The 22,981-nt window shown below is 41.4% G+C and overlaps 2 protein-coding genes and 1 pseudogene across 2 annotated transcripts; 2 read left to right on the top strand and 1 right to left on the bottom strand.

Annotated features, from left to right (window-relative positions):
* The first annotated feature begins 7,220 nt into the window (after positions 1–7,220).
* Positions 7,221–8,895, top strand: LOC145542426 (gamma-crystallin D). The gene is made up of 3 exons (XM_081581218.1): positions 7,221–7,229; positions 7,309–7,551; positions 8,623–8,895. The coding sequence occupies exons 1-3, from the start codon at positions 7,221–7,223 to the stop codon at positions 8,893–8,895; spliced, it is 525 nt and encodes a 174-aa protein (XP_081437344.1).
* A 4,606-nt stretch (positions 8,896–13,501) lies between these two features.
* LOC145543378 (ubiquitin-ribosomal protein eL40 fusion protein pseudogene) lies at positions 13,502–13,917 on the bottom strand (annotated as a pseudogene).
* A 4,730-nt stretch (positions 13,918–18,647) lies between these two features.
* LOC145542423 (gamma-crystallin F-like) lies at positions 18,648–21,098 on the top strand. The gene is made up of 3 exons (XM_081581217.1): positions 18,648–18,656; positions 18,736–18,978; positions 20,826–21,098. The coding sequence occupies exons 1-3, from the start codon at positions 18,648–18,650 to the stop codon at positions 21,096–21,098; spliced, it is 525 nt and encodes a 174-aa protein (XP_081437343.1).
* Positions 21,099–22,981: the final 1,883 nt, after the last annotated feature.

Raw genomic sequence — 22,981 nt, 5'->3', positions numbered from 1 at the left:
GCAATGCAGGAGACCCCGGTTCCATTCCTGGGTCGGGAAGATACTCTGGAGAAGGGATAGGCTACCTGCTCCAGTATTCTTGGGCTTCTTTGTGGCTCAGCTGGTAAAGAATCTGCCTGCAATGTGGGGGACCTGGGTTCGATCCTGGCTTGGGAAGATCCCCTGGAGAAGGGAAAGGCTACCACTGCAGTATTCTGGTCTGGAGAATTCCATGGGCTGTATAGTCCATGGGGTCCCAAAGAGTTGGACACAACTGAGCGACTTTCACTTTATGTACCTTACCTTTCTGTGACACTTTTTTTCTCTTTTATGGAACAACAAGTCCAGTGAAAACAGTTTTCAGTGAATAGGAAAAAAAATTAGTTTTGACACAACAGACAGAAGATTGCATGGCAGGAGTAGCTAATTCCAGCCTTTGGCCCTTTGGCTAATTCTACCCCCATTCCACTCCTACCTTTCTGCCCCTTTTTCTAGCCCACTAGTCTCTTTTTTATAAAGATTTTTTTTTTGATGTGGACCATTTTTTAAAGTGTTTATTGAATTGATACACTATCGTTTCTGTTTTATGTTTGGGGTTTTTGGCCATGAGGCATGCGGGCTCTTAGTTCCCTGACCAGGGATCGAACAGGCACTCCTTGCATTGGAAGGCAAAGTCTTAACCACTGGACCACCAGAGAAGTCCCTAGCCCACTAGTCTTGAGGTACAAACTGCCACTGAAATCCTCCTGTCCTAAGGAGAAATTTTAACAATCCAGAACTGCCCATTTCTTGTGCTAAAAATAAACATGCTTGAGATGCACATACAGCAATTCTAATAATAATCCAAACATTTTACAAATGACTTATTTTCTTTCTTTTTTTTTTTCACACAAAATCACAGGGAGCTTACAATCCAACATGAAGTGGACTTTTTCTCCCTTATAAGTCCAAAAGAGAAATGTTGAGGAACCAGGTTTTAACCACTTTTACAGTTGGTTTTGTCTTTACTCAGGAATCATAGATCTTTATTAAAGGATTATGAGAATAGTAAAAACTCACTATAGTTAATTAGTTTTAGGTGTATAGCACAGTGATCCAATATTTTTACAGGTTATACTGCATGAAAAGTTATTACAAGATAATGACTATAATTCCCTATGCTGTACAATATATACTTATTTCTTCTCTATTTTATATATTGTAGTTTATATTCTTTCTTTTCTTTTCTTTAGAGCCATGCTGCCCAGCATACAGGATCTTAGTTCCTGACCAGGGATCAAACCTGTGCCCCCTGCAGTGAAAGCTTGAACTCTTAACCACTGGGCCACCAGGAAAATCCCACTAGTTTGTATTTCTTAATCCCATACCCCTAATTTACCCTTCCTCCCTTGGAGGGATAAATTCTGAAATAACTCTAGAATAGGTTTTGAAAGTATTATAACAGACTCTCTCACCAGCAATTGCTTGCCATATTTTTCACGTTCTTGAAAACAAGTGGTTCTCAATATTTTAGATTTCTCAGACCAATTTTCTTTAAATAGGAATTAACACAGGTTTACCAATTTTTATTTTGCTGAGTAAGAATATTTGAATTAAAAACAAAACAACAGTAAATCAAAACTGCTGCTGCTGCTAGGTAGCTTCAGTCGTGTCTGACTCTGTACGACCCCATAAATGGCAGCCAATCAAAACTAAGCACCATTAATTATTGAATCATTTTATATTTTAAAAAACACATTTTAAAAAGAATATTTTAAGCCCCTAAAATACACAAGTTTCTAATAAAGTGTGGTTCAGATCAAGAAAATATGCATAGGAATATTGCTTCTATTTATAGGTATTTTTGTTTTTGTTTTTAATTTGGCAAAAAACTGGTAGAAACTGGGCAGAGTTTGAAAACTCTTGTTTGAGGTTACAATTCAGTGCCTTCAAGGGCCAGGGAGATGATATAAATACAGGCATACCTCAAAGACATTGCAGGTTCAGTTCCAGACCATGACAGTAAAGCAAATATCACAATGAAATGAGTCACAGGAATTTTTTGGTTTTCCAGTGCATATAAAAGTTATATTTATACTATACTATAGTCCGTTAATAAGTGCAATGGCATTATGTATAAAAACAATGCAAAAAACAGTGGATATATGTAGATGTATAGTTGATTCCTTTTGCTATACATCTGAAACTAATACAACATTGTAAATCAATAAATTTACTATACTCCAATAAAAATTAATTAAAACAATATACATATCTTAATTTAAAATACTTTATTGCTAATAAAGGCTAGTCATCATCTGAGCCTTCAGCAAATCATATTCTTTTTGCTGATGGAGGATCTTGCCTCATGCTGATGACTGCTAACTGAACAGGCTGGTGGTTGCTGAAGGTCATAGTGGTTGTGGCAATTTCGTAAAATAAGACAATAACAAAATTTGCTACATAGATCGACTCTTTCTTTTACAAGCAATCTCTGTAGCATGTAATGCTCTTTAATACCCACAGTAGAACTTCTTTCAAATCCTACCACTGCTTTATTGAATTTATGGCATCACTTTCATGTAATAGTCTAAATTCATTGTTGTCATTTCAAGAGCCTTCACAAAATTTTCCCAGGAGTAGATTTTATCTCAAGAAATCACTTTCTTTGCTCATCCATAGGAAGCAGCTCTTCATCCATTAAAGTTTTATCATGCGATGGCAACAATTCATTTACATCCTCATGATCCACTTCTAATTCTAGTTCTCTTGCTATTTCCACCATATCTGCATTCACTTCCTCCACTGAAGTCTTGAACCCCTCAAAGTCATCCAGGAGGACTGGAATCAACTTCTTCCAAACTCCTGTTATCACTGATATTTTTATTATTTCCCATGAATCGTGAATGCTCTTCATGGCATCTGGAATGACAAATCTTTCCAGAAGGTTTTTAACTGACCTTGCCCAAATTCATCATCGGAATCACTATTTATGGTAGCTAAAGGCTTATGAAATGTATTTCCTAAGTTATCTGATTTGAAAGTCAAAATCACTCCTTGATTCAAGGGCTGCAGAAGGGATGTTGTGTAAACAGGAATGAAAATAACAATCTCATTGTACATCTCTATCAGAGCTACTGATAGATGCCTATCAGATGCCTTGTCACTGACAGTACTATTTTGAAAAGAATCTTTTTTTGGAGCAGTAAGTCTCAACAGTGAGCTTAAAATATACAGTAAACCATATCATTAACAGATGTTCTATCATTCAGGCTGTGTTGTTGTTCCATTTATAGATCACAGGCAGAGTAGATTCTGCATAATTCTGAATGACTCAGATTTCTGAAATGGTAAATGAGAACTGGCTTCATTTAAGATCACTAGCTGAATTAGCTCCTAAAAAGAGTCTGTCCTTTGAAGGTTTTTAGCCAGACACTGACTTCTCCTCTTTAGCTGTGAAAGTGCTATGTGGTAACTTCTTCCAACATAAGGCTGTTTCATTTAAACTGAAAATCTGTTATTTATTGTAGACACCTTCATTAATTATCTGAACTAGATCTGGATGACTTGCTGCAATTTCTACATCAGCACTTGCTGCCTCACTTTGAAGTTATTTTTTTTAAATAAAATTTATTTATTTTAGTTGGGGGCTAATTACTTTACAATATTGTAGTGGTTTTTGCCATACATTGACATGAAACAGCCATGGGTTTACATGTGTTCCCCATCCTGAGCCCCCCTCCCACCTCCCTCCCCATCCCATCCCTCTGGGTCATCCCATTGCCCCAGCCCTGAGCATTTGTCTCATGCATCAAACATGGAATGGTGTTCTGTTTCACATATGATAATATACATGTTTCAATGCTATTCTCTCAGAATGTCCCATCCTCACCTTCTCCCTCAGAGTCCATAAGACTGTTCTATGCATCTGTGTCTCTTATTCTGTCACTTTGAACTTTTATGTTATAGAGATGGCTTCTTTCCTTAAACCTCAAGAACAACTTTTGCCAAGTTCAAACTTTATTTCTGCAGTTTCTTCGCCTCTCTCAATCTTCATAGAATTGAAAAGAGTTAGGTTCTCTTATACTCTCGTTTAGGTTTTAGCTTAAGAGAATGTAGTGGCTGGTTTGACTGTCTATCCAGACTACTCAAGCTTTATACATATGGGCAATAAGGCTGTTTCACTTTCTTTATTAGAGTGTTCACTGGAATGAGTGTGTGCATGCATGCTCAGTTGCTCAGTCATGTCCAACTCTTTGAGATCCTGTGGACTGTAGCCTGCCAGGCTCCTCTGTGCATGGAATTTTCCAGGCAAGAATAATGCTGGGGCCATTTCCTCCTTCAGGGGATCATCCCCACTCAGGGATCAAATCCATGTCTCCTACACTGAGCCACCTGGGAAGACTGTTCACGGAGTAGCACTTTTAATTTCTGTCAAAAACTTTCCCTCTACAACCACACTTTGGCTAACTGTTTGGAGCAAGAGGCTTAGCTTTCTATCTCAGCTTTCAACGTGCCTTCCTCACTTACACTTACACTAGCTATACAAATCATTAACCCTGAGTGCAACAAAATCCGAACCTGAACTAGTCCCTTTTTTCTTCACTTTTGTTTGAAACCATGTGAATACTTATAGAGTCACTAAGGGTTACTTCCTGGACCAGAGCTCAGGATAACAGGATGTTTCTTCTTTCTTGCTCTCCCTCCAAAGACAATTCCCAGGCAACTGGTGCAGAGCTCTGCTTCAGGCGACAGGTGCAAGGAGTGTCAGGTCTTAACCTATGTTCACTTAGCTCACTACCGTATTATGTACATTTGTCACTCCTACAATTTTCTGTGAAAGTGATAGTTGCTTAGTCATGTCCATCTCTTTGCGACCCCATGGACTGTAGCCCCTCCAGGCTCCTCTGTCCATGGATTTTCCAGGCAAGAATACTGGAGGGGGTAGTCGTTCCCTTTTCCAAGTGATCTTCCCGACCCAGGGACAGTACCTGGATCTCCTGCATTGCAGGCAGATTCTTTACTATCTGAGCCACCATGGAAGCCCCAGAATTTTCTGTAGAGCATTGAAATTAAGCCACATTTTGGCACAAGACATTTACATTTCAATTGTATGAGAAGTGTAGGGGGGTTTCCCTATTTCTTCCCCCAGGCTGAAATAAAGCCTTTCCTCTTCCCAGTTAATGAAAAAAACCAAACCCAAAATGTCCTCATTTTGGTCCTTCAACTGGAAGTGGAAGTGTTAGTTGCTCAGTCGTGTCTGACTCTTTGTGACCCCATGGACCTCCCAGGTCTCCAGCATTGTAGGCAGATTCTTTACTGTCTGAGCCACCAGGGAAGCCCCTTGGGCCTTCAGTTGTATCCTAAATTTCAGCTGTAGCTGCATGTCAGCTGAGTCAATGGTCCCCACTGACATCCCCTTACTGCTTCTCTAGGTAATCTCTGGAACTCTGCATTCTGGTTGTTTCTCGTATTTTACTGTTTTCACCTATCTACACTCTCCCCACAGAAACAACTCCGAGCAAAATGATGATTTTTTTAAATGGATTTTTATTTTTCATTCTTATTTTTAAAAATTTTAATTATCATGATGATTTTCATTCTTTAGATTCTGGCTGAGTATACTGCACTAGGCTAACAGAAGTAACTCTGCAAACACATGACTTTCATACTGGATAACAAGAACTGAAACATCATATTGTGCATAACTGGTGTCTAATCCATAAATATCAACTTACAAAGATTTAAGACCCAAAGTAAAGACAAATATTTCAGTGAGTCAACATAGAACTGTGACTAATTCTTTGAACATGGAAGAGGCTACAGGCACAGGTCATCTTCCATTCCAGTGCTCTTTCCAGTTCATCAGATTATCCTCTTCCAGACTGATAAATGCTCTAAAGACTTGTTAGAGTCCCAGCTTCTAGATATTTATTCCTCATTCTACCCACACCATTCCAGCGATATTTCCTCTTTGTGTTCATGCAATTAATTTCCTCTAAGTCAAAAGCTTTGTATAATCTTGTTCCCCATCGAACAAAGGTGTATCTAGAGCCCACCAGAAACAGGCTTCTTAGGAATTTGATTTTCTTTTACAATAACCTAAGGGGTAATCTGGTTTTGTGTTTTAAATGCATTACTTTTTCTTATTTCCTTGAACTTTCAGACTTTTCCCTTTTATTGTATTTAACTTTTTATTTCATATTGGAGTATAGCCAATTAACAACATTGTGACAGTTTCAGATGGAAGGCAAAGGGACTCAGCCACACATACACATGTATCCATTCTCCCCCAAACTCCTCTCCCATCCAGGTTGCCACATAACATTGAGCAGAGATCCCTGTGCATTACGTCCCTGTCCGTTATCCATTTTAAATATAGCAGTGTGTACATGTCCATCCCAAACTCCCTAACTATCCCATCTCTCCCCCTTTCCCCGCCTGGTAACCATAAGTTTGCTCTTTAAGTCTGTGAGTCTGTTTTGTTTTATAAATAACTTCATTTGTATCATAGAAAGTTTCCTTTAATTTCTTCTTTCTGAGATTAAGCATCTTAAAGCTATTCTCTCTTTTGAATTATAAGTAGCCAAGATGAAACACCTAATCTTACAGTCGACTTCCATGCATGATGGCAACAAAACTAGACCAAATGCTAAAGATCTGTATGTGTTGTTTTTGGTTTTTTACCATACAGAAAGTTTGAAATTTTGGGAATCCTCTTGGTGAAACATTATAACTTCTTACACCTTTTAATGAAGAAGCTCTCTTAAAGGACTAATTTGAAATTTTCAATATTCAGTAAATGTCATTTCTGTCTGATTAACAATTAGCATTCAATATTATGGCACATATTTCTTAGAGCTTAATTTCTATTTGCCATATTAAGACTCTGCTTTTTTTGTTCGGCCAATTACATTTTCTTGTTTTCCCCCAACTCATAGAAATAAACGATTGGAATATATATGAAATGGCTGAAGCTCTACTTCTATTATTAAATAGACAACGTCCCAGATGGCCTTTTTTTTTTTTTTTTTTCAAATTGTCTCATCTAGCATCAGCCAGTGATAGAAACTCCAGAATGGGACCGAACCCCACGATGAGCCCCATGGACTCTGACAGCAAAGAGTAAAAAGAGAACACAAACATCCCCTCCTCACCCCGGCGCCCCTTTTGTGTTGTTCCTGCCAACGCAGCAGCCCTCCCGCTATATAGACCGCGCGCCGGCCCCACCGCACTGAACTCCATCCCCGCATCCAGCAGCCATGGGGAAGGTGAGCCCCGCGCCGCCGGGAGGGGCCCGCAGCCCGGCTGGAGGCCAGGCCTCTGAGGCTCTCCTTCCCTTCCTTGCAGATCACCTTCTATGAGGACCGGGGCTTCCAGGGCCGCCACTATGAGTGCAGCAGCGACCACTCCAACCTGCAGCCTTACCTGGGCCGCTGCAATTCGGTGCGTGTGGACAGTGGCTGCTGGATGATCTACGAGCAGCCCAACTACCTGGGCCCTCAGTACTTCCTGCGGCGCGGCGACTACCCTGACTACCAGCAGTGGATGGGCCTCAGCGACTCGGTCCGCTCCTGCCGCCTCATCCCCCAAGTGAGTCCACTTCCGTAGCAGATCCGGGCCCTGTGGACTCAGAAGGGATAGTTTCAGGCAAAGGTTCAACATTTGCTCTAGTGATCATTCAGAATAACTGAGAATTTGAGAGAGAAAGTAAGCTATTATATATTGTTGTATATTAGTTCAATATAATTTGCCTGGAACAAAAGCAAATTGTTGCCCAGGTACCAGTTAATCAACAAATATGTATTGAGTAAGAATGCATTTGCAGCCCTGAGCATCTATAAGATAGAGGTCCTGATCTGGAATTATTTACAATGGAGTTGTAGAAAAACCACTAATATCACTAATATTTCAAAGAAAAATAATTAGGTGCTACTTTCTGAGCAGATAGGAGTGGAAAAGGATACTTTTACAAGGGTTAGTTTTTGTAACACCCTTTCACGTTTTTGCTCCCCACTTGTATGGTTTAGTTTTTCCTACCTGTACAAATAAAAGTGCTTTTTGTCAAGGGAGAGTGACACAGAGATTTTACATGTGGGCTACACAGAGTTCACATGTGTGTTAAAACACTAAGGTTTTTGAAAAGTTAGTCCTTGGGCTGACTGATTTTTCTTTCTCATTTTTCCCCACTCATAAATTAGTAAATGAAAATCAAGCATTTAACTGAGAGACTTCAGAAGCATCTAAGTCCTTGGTGATTTTTCCAAGATTTATTTTAAACTCAATGTAGGGTCATTCATTTCATAAACTGATTTTCCTGTTCAAACACACATGCCTGAAAAACTAAAAAAAATCTTCAAAATGTCAAAAATAGTAATAAGCTGTTAAAGGTTTGGTTTCTCTATGGTACAGTGTCCTGGGAAACATATGAATATATTAAAGTACAAGAGTTCCTTCTTAATTTTTAGTCACACTTTACGGTCTTGAAAAGGTACTGAATTTTCACCTTCGAAAGTGAGGAGTATATAAAGATTTAGAAGTAATTCATTTTTACCTTATATTTGAAAATGGCTTGAGCTAGTCCTCACCAAACTGAATGGCATGAATGTGTTAGAATCATTTCATGGTTTGCTTTTCTCCTCTTTCCACCTCTGGATGGGCCAGGCTGGCTCTCATAGGCTCAGACTTTATGAGAGGGAAGATTACAGAGGCCAGATGAGAGAGATCACTGAGGACTGCTCCTCTCTTCAAGACCGCTTCCACTTCAGTGAGATCCACTCTCTCAATGTGCTGGAGGGCTCCTGGGTCCTCTATGAGTTGCCCAACTACCAGGGGCGGCAGTATCTGCTGAGGCCAGGGGAATACAGGTGCTACCGTGACTGGGGGGCCATGAATGCCAGAGTGGGCTCCTTGAGAAGAGTCATAGATATCTATTGAAATAAATGCATCATTTCTCAATCTGGAAACTAATAAAGTATTTTCTGCTTTCCTGGCACTGGTTTGCTTGTGCTTTCCCTTTTGTCTTACTTTTATTTATTATTTTATTTATACACTCACACACACACACAAGACACAAGTGGAAATCAAGGTGTATGATCTTCAGATAACAAAATTCTCTCACTAGAACTATGCTTTCATATGAAGCAGAACTTTACAGCTTGCGAAACACTTTCATAATACATATCTTATTTGATTCTCTGGCCTTTAAACATGTTGCTGCTTCAGACGAGTTTGCTAGAAATCTCTCCAGTTTTTCTTTGAAGTGTGAAGATCTGAAAATTGAGGTTCAGAGATGGTGTGACCCACTTTTCAAATCAAGGATTCTGAAGCTAGTTACCACAATGGGCTTCAGAAGATTTTTAAATTCCCTAAGTTGTATGCAAAAGTTGAGTTCACACATCTCTGGCAGACTCTCTCTATTTTTCTCCTTTCATTAGTTTGCTTTTTTTTTTAAGTGCTTGATATTGATTCTGAGCTGATCTCATGACACTTTCTGGACATTGAAACATAAGTGGACAAATGCTGATGAGAAGAGAGAGGAGATGGTTCTGGAAAAATTTTTATCTTCCTGATGAAAGGGAATAGCTGCCCCAGGTTCCCTCTTATTTCAGGCATTTTACATTCAAGAGGTGACAAGCATGAGGGAGAAGCCACAGTTTCAGAAATGCTGGCCTGCATGTGGACAAGCCCCTGAACCAATGCTAGCTGTTAGTCAGGGCCCTCAAGAGTAACAGAACCAACAGGATCTCTATAGATATGAAAGAAAGTGGAAGTGTTAGCCTCTTAGTCGTGTCTGACTCCTTGCAAGTCCATGGACTGTAGTTCACCAGGCTCCACTGTCCAAGGGATTCTCCAGGCAGGAGTACTGGAGTGGGTAGCCATTCCCTTCTCCAGGGGATCTTCCCAACCCAGGAATCAAACCCTAGTCTCCTGCATTGCAGGCAGATTCTTTACCATCTGAGCCACCAGGGAAGCTCAGATGAGGAGATTTATTCTAGGAATTGGCTCATGTGATTATAGAGGCTGAGAAGTCCCGTGGTCTGCAAGCTGCAGAATCAGGAAAGCTGGTGGAATAATTCAGTCTTGAGTCCAAAGGCCTGAGAACAAGGAGTGCTGATGTCTGAGAACAGAAGACTGATGTTTCAGCTCCTGCAGGTAGAGAGAGTTACTCTCTCCACCACCTTTTTGATCTATGCAGGCCCTCAACAGACTGGATAAGGCATGGGTAGAGGTGATCCTTTTTCTACTCAGACTGCCAATTCAAATCCTAATCTCTCCCAGAAATATCCTCACAGACACACCCAAAAATAATGTTTTGCCAGCTATCCAGGCATCCCTTATTCCAGTTAAGTTGACATAAAATGAGCCATCACACGAGGCCAGCAATCCTTTACTCTGAAACTTCTTCTAATGGGAGTAAAATAAACCCACATTTTTTTTTATGCCACTGTCATGGGTGTTCTGTTATTTGTAGTTCAAGAGACATTTCTGGTTGACACAGAGCATATGTACCTTTTTCCAAGGTAACTGCTTAGAACTTTATTCAGAGACTCAAGGAAATTCCTAATGGAAAATCTCTACCCTCCCCCCACCTCAAAAAGAAGAAGAGAGGGAGAAAGCAAAGGAGGGAGTAGGGGGGTAGAAGGCAAGTCATTATAAAGCAATGAGCTCATGTGATATTTAATGTATTTCAGACTTGGAGATTATCTAACCTAGACCACTCATTTTATGTAAAGTAAACTAAGGTCCGGTTTTAATTTCAAACAGTTAATAATAGAAGTACATTAGAATTCAGAACTCCCAGCTCAGAAAATCAGAGATTTTCTATTATGGAATCAGGAAGATTCTTGTCAAAATAATGACAGCACTAGCATACAGATTCTTAGCATTAAGTCATTGCAAGCAGCTAACCAGGAATTGAATTAGATATGTAGGATAATCCACAGCTGCGTCCCCTGCATGCATGCATGTGCGTGCTCAGTCACATCCGACTTTTTGGGACCTCATGGACTGTAGCCCGCCAGGCTCCTCTGTCCATGGGATTTTCCAGGCAAAAATACTGCAGTGGGTGGCCATTTCCTCCTCCAGGGGATCTTCCTAACCCAGGGATCTAACGGCATCTCCTGTGCCTCCTGCATTGGAGGCAGATTCTTTACCACTTGAGCCGTTGGGGAAGCCCAGTATTCTGTCTACATATATGCAAATATAATATCCACACAGTTATATACATTTATAGCTGTATATGTATATTCTCCATATGTATATATATGTATTACTATAGTGCCTGTATAAGGTTATAGGGAAGTATAACATTGTTATCATTTACATTCTCCTGCTGCTTATTGTCTTACTTGCATTTCATCGCTAGAATCGTACAAAGGAGGAGCGATGATAATGTTTGTACTCAAAGACTGATCTGATCAAGTCATTTCCCTGATTAAAAACTTCTGATATTGTTCCACTGCCCACAGAGAAAAATTCTACCTTTTCAAGAATCTGGCTACAGCCTATCCACTTCCTCTCCAATTACCAGACTCCAGTCAGCCTTTACTCCATCTTTTCCAAGCACATGAAGCATTTTCACATCTCTTTGAGTTTGCTCACATCTTTTCCTCACCCAGATTACTCTTCCCCACCTTCTTCCTGGTGAACTACTCATCCTCCAAAGCTTGATTAGTTGTTGTTGTTGTTCAGTCACTCAGTTGTGTCCAACTCTTTGTGACCCGATGGACTATAGCACACCAGGCTTCCCTATCCTTCACCATCTCCTAGAGTTTCCTCAAATTAGAATGTACCCTATTCCCTTGGCCAAAAATGGATCTGAATCAGTTATATACATTAGACTGAAAGTAGCCAAAACACCACACCAAATGGGTAAGCAATATGGAAATCTACTCACATGATAGGAAGTCCTAGGGTAGCCCAGGATTTAGGGATGGTTGATTCAGCAGCTCAACACTATCGTCAGGGTGCGAAGTTTTGTCCATCTCCCGCAATATTTAGCATGTGTATCATCCTGAAGCTGGTGTCCCTGGTAACCATAGCTGCTAGCTGCAAATGGGGAAATATACAAGGAAGGTTGAGTGAAGGAAAGAACCTAACAAGTTTTGCCTACAGCACAATTGTGTCCAGAGCACTAATTCCCAGCATTAAAAAAGACCTTGAAATATGACCAGTTCTTAAATGTAAGATTTGGAGGTGTAAGATAGAATGAAATGAGTAAATGGGGAAAGAGGAGGAAAAACCAAGGAGGGAAAGGTACTAATAAAAACAAATCTTAAGATATTAATTGTATTAATTATTCTCTTATTATAAAGTAAGAGGACTGTAAATTAAAATAAACTGTTTCAAATGCTTTTTAATTCCATTTAAGTCACTAGGATTTATCCCATTTTAATGTTTTCTTATAACTACTGTAAAAAATTTTTTTTTTGCCACATCATGCAGCTTGTGGGATCTTAGTTCCCCAGCCAAGGAGAGAGCCCTTGGCAGTGAGAGCATGGAGTTCTAACCCACAGTAGAATTATCGAAATCAAGAAATTAATTTTGAAAAATTAATATTGATTCCCTTTTTTCCTTGTTGCTAATGGAAGACTTTTTAAATCATAGTAAAATATACATAAAATTTACCATTATAGCCATTTTTAAGTGTACAATTCAGTGGCATAAAGCACATTCACATCATTGTGCAACCATCAACACTATTCACCTTAAGAACTTTATCATCATCCCAAGCTGCTGTACTCATTACACAATAACTCCCCATTCCCACCTTCCCCCAGCCCCTGGTAACCACCATTTTACTTTCTTTCTTTATAAATCTTTTCCAGGTATCTCAAATGCATTGAATCATACAATGTTTGTCCTGTGTCTCACTTATTTCAATTAGGATAGTGTTTTCAAGGTTTGTCCAAGTTGTGAAATTTATCAAAATTTTATTCCTTTTTAATGCTGAATAATATTCCAGTCTTTACATATACCACATTTTGTGTATCCATACATCCCTTCCTAAAAGGGCACCTGTGTTGTTTCTTCCTTTTTGTTATAACAAAGAATGCTGCGATGATCATTGGAATACAAATAGCTGTTTAAGTCACTGCTTTCAATTCTTTTGAGTATGCCTAGAAATCGAAATGCTGAATCGTGTGGTAATTAGGTGTTTAATTTTTGAGGAACTACCATACAATCTTCCACAGTGGCTCTACCATTTTACAGTCCCATCAACAATGCACAAGTTTTCCGATTTCTCTGACATCCTCACTAACACTTATTTTCTGTTCTGTTTTTTATAATAGTCATTCTAATGTGTATGAAGTATCTCATTGTAGGTTTAATTGCATATCCCTAATGATTAGCAATGTTGAGCATCTTTTCATGTGCTTATTGGCCATTGTATTATCTTATTTGGAGAAGCTTCTAATCAAGACTTTTTTTTTAACTGCTCCAGTCAATGAAAAGGAAACTTTATTGAGGCCCCAGGGCCTTGGGGCTTGGGCACGAGGCCACCCTGTAGTCAAAGGAGAAGCCGGTGGAGGGGCTTTATTTAACCTTCTTCTTGGGGTGCAGGTTGTTGGTTTGGCCTCACTTCTTCTTGCAGCAGTTGACAGCACAGGGGGTGCAGGCGAGCATAACACTTGCGGCAGATCGTCTTGTCGCAGTTGTATTTCTGAGCGAGCTGGCGGAGGGAAGGCTCAATGATGCCACCTCGCAGACGAAGCACGGTGTGCAGGGTGGACTCTTTCTGGATATTGTAGTCTGACGGAGTGCAGCCATTCTCCAGCTGCATGCCTGTGAAAATCAGACGCTGTCGGTCAGGCGGAATGCCCTCCTTGTCTTGGATTTTGGCTTTGACATTCTCAGTGGTGTCACTGGGCTCGACCTCAAGGGTAATGGTCTTGCCCATCAGGATCTTCACAAAGATCTGCATCTCTGAGTCTGCTGCTTGGCCACCTCATTGAAGAGAAAGGGCAAGCCTTTTTTTAAATTGTTTTTTTTCAGGGGGGCATTGCTATTGTTTTTGCTGAGTTGTGTCTGTTCTCTATACATTTTGAATATCAGTCCTTTATCATACATGATTCACAAATAGCTTCTCACATTCCCTGGGTGGCCTCTTCACTCTGTTGATAGTTTCCTCTGATGCACAAAAGTTTTTATTTTGACGGACTCCAATATATCTATTGCCTATCCTTTAGTGTTATATCCAAGAAATCATTGCCCAGCCTAATCTCATGAAGATTTTTCTCTATGTTTTCACCTAAGAGTTTTGTAGTTTTGTGAAGCAAACTCACTTAGAAGGACAGCGTGAATAGTGGAGTGCTGTTTATTACACCAGCGGGTCCGAGGCAGAGTTTCCTCTTTAGCCAGGGACCCCGACCGATTTTTGTGATGACTTTTTATACCCAAAGTATACGTGCCCAAGCCCACATCCCCAAATTCTCTAAAGTCCACCTGGGGCAATGTTAGTAAGAGATACAATCAGGTTACAGCCATAGATTTACATTCTAAAGCTATCTTGACGTACAGTTTAGTCTACATCAATAAGCATTGTTAAGATTACATAGTGGACATTGCTTTCCTTCTGGCTCTGGGAGATCTAGGTACAGGGTCTGCCTGTTTTGGTTTTTATCTGTCTGGGAAGACTGTTTGGCTGTTAGTATTTTATCTCTATGGCCTCCCTGGTATGCAGTCCAAAGTTCGCCAAAGTGTAAGATGGAGCTCCTTTTCTTTTAAAAATGGAGTCAGTCCAGTCAGGGCAACCTGCTCCTTTCCTTCTTCAGTTTTAGTTCTTATATTTAGGTCTATAATTCACTTTGAGTTAGTTTTTGTATAATACATATTGTAAGGTAAGGGTCCAACTACATTCTTTTGCATGTGGATATCTAGTTTTCCCAGTACCATTGTTGAAAAGACTGTCTTTTCTTCATTGAATGGCCTTGGGAACCCTGTCAAAATTCACTTGACCATATGTGTAAGGGTTTGCGTCTGTGTTCTCTACTCTTCCATTTGCCTATGTCTATTTTTATGCCAGTACCACACTGTTTTGATTAGTGTAATTTTGTAGTAATTTTGAAATCAGAAAGTGTGAGAATGTCAGCTTTGTCCTTCTTCTTCAAGATTGTTTCTGGGGAGTTCCCGGGTGTATGGTGGTTAGGATTTGGCACTTTCTCTTGCAGTGCTCCAGGTTCTGGGAACTGTGTGTGCTTAGTCATTCAGTCATGTCTGACTCTTTGCGACCCATGGACTGTAGCCCGAAAGGCTCCTCTGTCCGTGGGGGTTCTCCAGGTAAGAATATTGGAGTGTGTTGCCATGCCCTCCTTCAGGGGATCTTCCCAACCCAGGGATTGAACCCAGGTCTCCCGCATTGCAGGCAGATTCTTTACTGTCTGAGCCACCAGGGAACTGAGATCCTGCAAACTATGTGGTAAGGCCAAAATTAAACAAATAAATAAAAATTAAAAATTGCTTCACACACACACACAAAGTTTTGCGTATTTGGGATCCCTTGAGATTCTAACTAAATTTTAGGATGGGTTTTTCTACTGCCACAAAAAAGAATTAGAATTTTACAGGATTACATTGTATCTGTAGACCACTTTGGGAAATATTCATATCTGAACAATATTAAGTCTTCCAATCCATGAACATAAGACATTCTTCCATTTATTTATATCTTCTTTTCTTCAGCAATGTTTTGTAGTTTTCAGTGTATAATATACTCATGTTAAAATTTTAACATATGTTGAGTATTTTCCATATCCTTAAATAAATTCTTTGTGAATATGATTTTTGGTAGCTGTGTAGCATCTCATTAGAGAGATGCTTTATAATTTACCTAGTTAATGCACTATTTTGGATATTTCATTTGAATCTAATTTTTCACATTATAAAGAATGTTCTGATAAAATGCCACTGTGCATAACATTTTCATGTACCTTTAGCTATTTCCTTTAGACAAGTTCTTACAGATGAAAGTATTAGATCAAAGAAGTGAAAATTAAGAGAGCTTTTTTTGTGGGGGAGGAATGGGGGGGTCTTTTTTATTTTTGTAAAAAAAACCCCACATAACATGAAATTTCCCATTTTAACCATTTTTTAAACACATAGTACAGTGAAAGTGAAAGTCGCTCAGTAGTGTCCAATTCTTTGCGACCCCAGGGACTATACAGTCTGTAGAATTCTCCAGGCCAGAATACTGGAGTGGGTAGTATTTCCCTTCTCCAGGGCATATTCCCAATCCAGGAATTGAACCCAGGTCTCCCGCATTGCAGGCAGATTCTTTACCAACTGAACCACAAGGGAAGTCCAAGAATACTGGAGTGGGTAGCCTATCCCTTCTCCAGTGGATCTTCCCAACACAGGAATCAAACCAGAGTCTCCTGCATTGAAAGCAGATTCTTTATCAACTGAGCCATCAGGGAAACCCAACTCTTTGCAACTCCATGGATTATACAGTCCATGGAATTCTTCAGGCCAGAATACTGGAGTGAGTAGCCTTTCCCTTCTCCAGGGGATCTTCCCAACCCAGGGAGCAACTGTTGCTAACTATTTGGATGTTGTTGTGCAAAGATCTCTAGAACTTTTTCATTTTGTCGAACAGATAGGAGATTTTAAAATACTTGTCCATGGTGATTTTGTTTTTTGATTTTGGTCACAACATGAGGCATGTGGGATCTTAGTTCTCCAACCAGGGATTGAACCCTGCATTGGACGTACTGAGTCTTGACCACTGGACCTCCAGGGAAGTCCTGACAGTGATTTTTAAAATATGGTCCTATGATTTTAATTTTTTCCTCCTTTCTTTTTCTCTATAGTTTTACATTTCGATAAAATTAGAATTTTTGAAAGAAACAATGTGAAAAAGTCTCAATAAACTTATGTGTTTCAAATAAAATTTTTCAAGGCAAACAATTTTTTGGCCTTAGGTTTAGGTAACAAGAATCCAAACTGAAGAATGAAACAGGATGTATCACAGTTGCATATAGTTGAGGACAAGATCCGTCTAAAGCAGTGGTTTGCATCCAGGGTTGATTTTGCTTCCCCAGGGGACATATGACAATATCTGGAGGCATTTTTTGGTTGCCATAACCATGAGGGTAATGCTAATAGCATCTAGAGGATTGAGACCAGGGATGCTGTTCAACATCCTCAAATACAGCCGATAGACCTGAACAATTGAGATTTTTTTGACCCAAACTGTCACAATAGTATGAGGTTGAGAAAATCTGTTCTAAAGAGTGGAGCACCAGAAGAAGCTGGTGGAGATGGGGTGGGAGGGGTTTAAGGGAAGGAAAGAAGACTCCAGCCTGTGGAACCAGAGTATTAACCAGAGAGCAACCAGGCTTGAACAGGAGCCGGGGGAGGTAGAAAAGGGAGAATCTTTGCAAGATTGTAGGATTATAAATCTGTTATATTTGCATATAACCTAGAATTTGCATGCAGCTAGAACTAATTAGTCAAGGCTATGGTCTTTCCAGTAGTCTTGTACAGATGTGAGAGTTGGACCATAAAGAAGTCAGAGCACTGAAGAATAGATGCTTTTGAACTGTGGTGCTGGAGAAGACTCTTGAGTCCCTTGGACAGCAAGGAGATCAAACCAGTCAATCCTAAAGAAAATCAATCCTGAATACTCATCAGAAGGACTGATGTTGAAGCTGAAGCTCCAATACTTTGGCCACCTGATGCAAAGAGCCCACTCATTAGAAAAATCCTGATGCTGGGAAAGATTGAGGGCAGGAGGAGAAGGTTGGATGGTTGGATGGCATCACTGATTTAATGGACACAAACTTGGGCAAACTCTGGGAGATGAGGAGGGACAGGGAAGCCTGGCATGCTGCAGTTAATGGGGTGGCAAAGAGTCAGACATGACTTGGGGACTGAACAACAACAGCAGAACTAATTAGGCTTAGTCCCTAATTGCAAACTTATTGTTTAAATAAAAAGTTAGTGTGTGACTAATAACCACCATGAGTTGCCTCATGAGCTCCAGAGTTGGGGGCTTCCTGGGAGACGCCGGCTGCATCTGGAGGTGACCCTGGCCCACTCAGTCTCCAGGGAGCAGAGCCGAGCCAGGTGCATGAACAGGGCTTCCTGGGGTCCAGTGCCCACCACCTTTCTTCCTCCGGTGTAATGACTACTGCATCCGCTCCTGAGCTGGGAGGATGGGAGAAGGTTCTCTCGGGAAAACCCCATCCTCCTTCAACCGTCCTGTGGAGAAGGCAGGTGCCTCCGTGTCCCACATCCTCACACCAAGGAAAAGCTCTCTCATCTAGACGCCTCCCGCTGGGGCCCATCCTGACCTCTGACCCGGTCACCACCCCGTGTTGTTCCTCAAAAAGAGATCACTTAGAATATTTAAAAGATAAATAAAATATTTCACTACAAGTGTTGACCCGGTTAAGCGCTTTTGCTCGCTTCCCGTCTCCTGAATAGGCTTCATTTAAAGGCCCCAGAGGCACCAAGTGACAGTTTTACGCGGGTCATCAGTTCGAAAGCTCTGGAGAGTCTAAGAGAAAACATACAGTAAGTCCCCCACCCCACCCCCGCCGTCATTATATAGAAAAGAGACAGAAAGGAAATCCTCCTCACCCGGGGGCCCCTTTTGTGTTGTTCCTGCCAACGCAGCAGCCCTCCCGCTATATAGACCGCGCCCGGCCCCACCACACTGAACTCCATCCCCGCGTCCAGCAGCCATGGGGAAGGTGAGCCCCGCGCCGCCGGGAGGGGCCCGCAGCCCGGCTGGAGGCCAGGCCTCTGAGGCTCTCCTTCCCTTCCTTGCAGATCACCTTCTATGAGGACCGGGGCTTCCAGGGCCGCCACTATGAGTGCAGCAGCGACCACTCCAACCTGCAGCCTTACCTGGGCCGCTGCAACTCCATCCGCGTGGACAGTGGCTGCTGGATGATCTATGAGCAGCCCAACTTCCAGGGCCCCCAGTACTTCCTGCGGCGCGGCGACTACCCCGACTACCAGCAGTGGATGGGCCTCAGCGACTCGGTCCGCTCCTGCCGCCTCATCCCCCACGTGAGTCCGGTCCCCCTGGGCCTGCCGTGGCCTCCGGTCACACCGATGCCCCAGAGCTGTTCAGACTGTAGGATGGTGGCCTTCCTTTGTTGGTTGTAACCAGGTTCTCTTTTCCTTTCAAATATCTCTTAATTGAGATTGTATTTTCCTTTGCTAAAATTAAACTCACCTCTACTGGGGAAAGTGGCATGGTATTTGTTCAGAGTGTCTATGCCACAGGCCATGAACTCCTCACACTCCGGTGGGCTTAGGCTAGTCCCTGGGCTATTTGTCTCTTTCCTCACCTGTAAAATGGGGCTACTAGGGCGGCTAATTCATAGAGCTGTGATGAGGTGGGAAGGAGATTGCCTGGTACCTGGCAAGCCACCCTTCCCCGCCATATATTGACTACTTTGAACATCCAGGGTCTCTTAAATCCTGCTTTTTGATTCAGCAAAACAGCTAACCAGCAATGTGACCCCAGTAGCCCCTGCAAAGCCACTGCTATCCAAATAAAGCCTGAGCAGCTGGGAATTCCACGGTTAGGGATGCTGTAATTTGACTGTGACCTAGTCCTGTGGAAAATGTACCACTTTGGGTAAGTTTGAAAGCCCCTCAGAGGATTTAATGCCTTGATTGAACCCTGACTGGCATTAGGAGCCTGAAAATCTCAGCTTCCGCCTTCCAGCCCTGACTCTTCCGATTACAGCCTGAGAGCTCTAGTCATTAGTTTCTCATTAAAGAAGACAAAATGGTTGTTCCACGTGTGTCAGGCTGTTGTGAAGATCAAAATTAGATAACGGACATGTGAACCCTTTGCAAGCCATGGAAGATGCCTTATTAGCAGTTTTTTTATGCCTCAGAATGAATTGCTTTTGAGAACTTTTGCTAAGGAGGGTTTGATGGTGGAAGAAGGAAGACTGAATATGTACCTTCCGGGAAGAAACAAGCAGATAAAAGCCAAGTGCTCAGAAGAGACAGACAGGATTCACCCAAGACTAACAGCCTCCCTTCCGTTTTCCTAAATGTCTTATAATCTGTTGATCTAGACAGGCCTCCCACATGATTTTGAGCTTCTGTTTTTATTAATAACCTTAAAGTGTTTTCCCAGATCATATGTTAGAGCTGAGGACTGAAACCTAACCATTACGATGGCTCTTGCTTTTTAGGACTTCAGAATAGCAGGAGTCAAAGCAGAAAGGAAGGGATTAGGAGATGTCTGGTCTGAACTGCTACCAATCTGTGCCTTACTCTGGAAAAAGCAATTCTGCTTCCTCTCTCCCCAGCCTCTTCTAAAGCTACTGAGATCCAAACTAATGCCTTTTGCCAGGGATATATTTGCATTTTAATTTTAAAATCTAATTATTTTTGTATCGTCCAAGGAGAGCTCCAGACCACTGTAAGTCAATGGTCTTTGTAAAGGAGAGAACAAAAATTATATATAAAATTGCTACTTAAGAATGGTACTAAGTAGGTGCTAAATATGGTTCATGTAGGTTGTGGTCCTAGAAAACTCTAGGGAGCACCATGCATATCCTTTTTATTTTGGCCACACCCCTCAGCATGTGGGATATTAATTCCCCAAGCAGGGACCAAACCCACACCCACTTCATTGGAAGGGCGGAGTCTTAACCACTGGACCACCAGGGAAGTCCTGCATATCTTGATCTATATGAATGGTACTCTCTTCAATTTTACAGTGTGCCGTCTACCCAACTGTATACAGTTGACCCTGGTGTTGGCTGTCTTTTTGTCATCTTTGATATAGAAAATTTTTTTAAATGCCCATTCCCCCAGGGGTGTGAGTGATTGGTGGCTAAAGACTAGGCTTTCTGACTTTTCCCATCTACTGATTGCTGAACCCACAGACCAGCTCCCACCGGCTGAGGATCTACGAGCGAGAGGACTACCGAGGCCAGATGGTGGAGATCACAGAGGACTGCTCCTCGCTCCATGAGCGCTTCCACTTCAGTGAGATCCACTCCTTCAATGTGCTGGAGGGCTGGTGGGTCCTCTATGAGATGCCCAACTACCGGGGGCGGCAGTACCTGCTACGGCCGGGGGATTACAGGCGCTACCACGAATGGGGGGCCGTGGATGCCCGAGTGGGCTCCTTGAGGAGGGCTGTGGATTTCTATTGAAATATTTTTATTCTACCTTTTTCTCTATCTGGAAGCTAATAAAATATTTCCTGTGTGTTTCCTGCAGTTACGTAGCCTTCTTTTCCTTTCAGACTCTTTGGGTGGACTCAGCAAAATAAAAGCTAGGAATAATGTGACTTTTCTTACACGTATCAACAGAAAGCATAGCTAGCAGTTAAGAGGACAGGGTCTGGAAAGAATGTCTGGGTCCAAACACTTACATCCTGGTGTGTGAAGTCAAGGGGGCCCTAGGAAGCATTTCTACGAACAAAGCTAGTGGAGATAATGGAATTCCAGCTGAGCCATTTCAAATCCTAAAAGATGGTGCTATTTAAGTGCTGCACTCAATATGCAGGACTGGAGAAGATCAATTTTCATTCCAATCCCAAAGAAAGGCAACGCCAAGAATGTTCAAACTACCATACAATTGCATTCATTTCACATGCTAACAAGGTAATGCTCAAAATCCTTCAAGCTAGACTTCAGCAGCACGTGAACTGAGAAATTCTAGATATACAAGCAGGATTTAGAAAAGGCAGAGGAACCAGAGATCAAATTACCAACATCCATAGGATCATAGAAAAAGCAAGAGAATCCCAGAAAAACATCTACTTCTGCTTCATTGACTACGCTAAATCCTTTGACTGTGTAGATCACAACAAACTATGGAAAATTCTTAAAGAGATGGGAATACCAGAAGACCTTACCTGCCTCCTGAGAAACCTGTATGCAGGTCTAGAAGCAACAGTTAGAACCAGACATGGAATAACAGACTGGTTCAAAATTGGGAAAGGAGTACGTCAAGGCTGTATATTGTCACCCTGCTTATTTAACTTCTATGCAGAGTACATTATGCAAAATGCCAGCCTGGACGAAGCACAAGCTGGAATCAAGATTGCCAGGAGAAATATCAATAACCTCAGATATGCAGATGACACCACCCTATGGCAGAAAGCAAAGAGGAACTAAAGAGCCTCTTTATGAGGGTGAAAGAAGAGAGTGAAAAAGCTTGCTTAAAATTCAGCATTCAAAAACTAAGACCATAGCATCTAGTCCCATCACTTCATGGCAAATAGATGGGAGAAAAGTGGAAACAATGGCAGATTTTATTTTCTTGGGCTACACAGCGGGCAGTGACTGCAGTCATGAAATTAAAAGACACTTGCTCCTTGGAAGAAAAGCTATGACCAACCTAGATAGCATATTAAAAAGCAGAGAGATTACTCTGCCGACAAAGGTCTATATAGTCAAAGCTATGGATTTTCCTGTAGTAATGTATGGATAGAAGTGTTAGACCATAATAAAGGCTGATCACTGAAGAATTGATGCTTTCAAATTGTGGTGCTGGAGAAGACTCTTGAGAGTCCTTTGGACAGCAAGAAGTTCAAACCAGTCGATCCTAAAGGAAATCAGTCCTAAATATTCATTGGAAGGACTGATGCTGCAACTGAAGCTCCAAAACTTTGGCCACCTGATATGAAGAGGTGACTCATTGGAAAAGACCCCGATGCTGGGAAAGATTGAGGGCAGGAGGAGAAGCGGGCAATGTGGTAAGTTAGCACTTTTAGCATTTTTGTGTCCCACTTTTCTAATTTGTAAGAAGGGAAGTAATAATACTTTTCACTTCATAGGAATTAAATGTAGTTTAATGCAGTTATTAGTCCTAAATCTCTCACAATGAATGGCATGCACAAGCACTGCAGTCCTTAAATTTCATTTGCATACAAACCAGCTGTGGATAGGTCTAGGAATCTGCCTTTTATCAGTTGTCCCAAGTAATCCTATTGCCAGTGATCCTCAACCTATTATTGATACTTTGAAAACACTAATGTACAAGGTCCAGATACTCAGTAATAACTAAGGAACACTTACATTATAAGTAC

This window comes from Giraffa tippelskirchi, chromosome 3 (genome assembly GCF_054371585.1).
Source record: "Giraffa tippelskirchi isolate mGirTip1 chromosome 3, T2T-mGirTip1v1.2.pri, whole genome shotgun sequence".
NCBI classification, from domain to species: domain Eukaryota; kingdom Metazoa; phylum Chordata; class Mammalia; order Artiodactyla; family Giraffidae; genus Giraffa; species Giraffa tippelskirchi.
Note: the sequence above shows the minus strand (reverse complement) of the source record. Positions and strands in the feature narration are given on the sequence as shown.

What these genes read in the sequence shown, in the direction of transcription:
- LOC145542426 (XM_081581218.1), top strand. An exon ending in CCTGCCGCCTCATCCCCCAA is followed by an intron (nt 7,552 to 8,622) that starts GTGAGTCCACTT and finishes TGGATGGGCCAG; the next exon opens with GCTGGCTCTCATAGGCTCAG.
- LOC145542423 (XM_081581217.1), top strand. An exon ending in CCTGCCGCCTCATCCCCCAC is followed by an intron (nt 18,979 to 20,825) that starts GTGAGTCCGGTC and finishes CTGAACCCACAG; the next exon opens with ACCAGCTCCCACCGGCTGAG.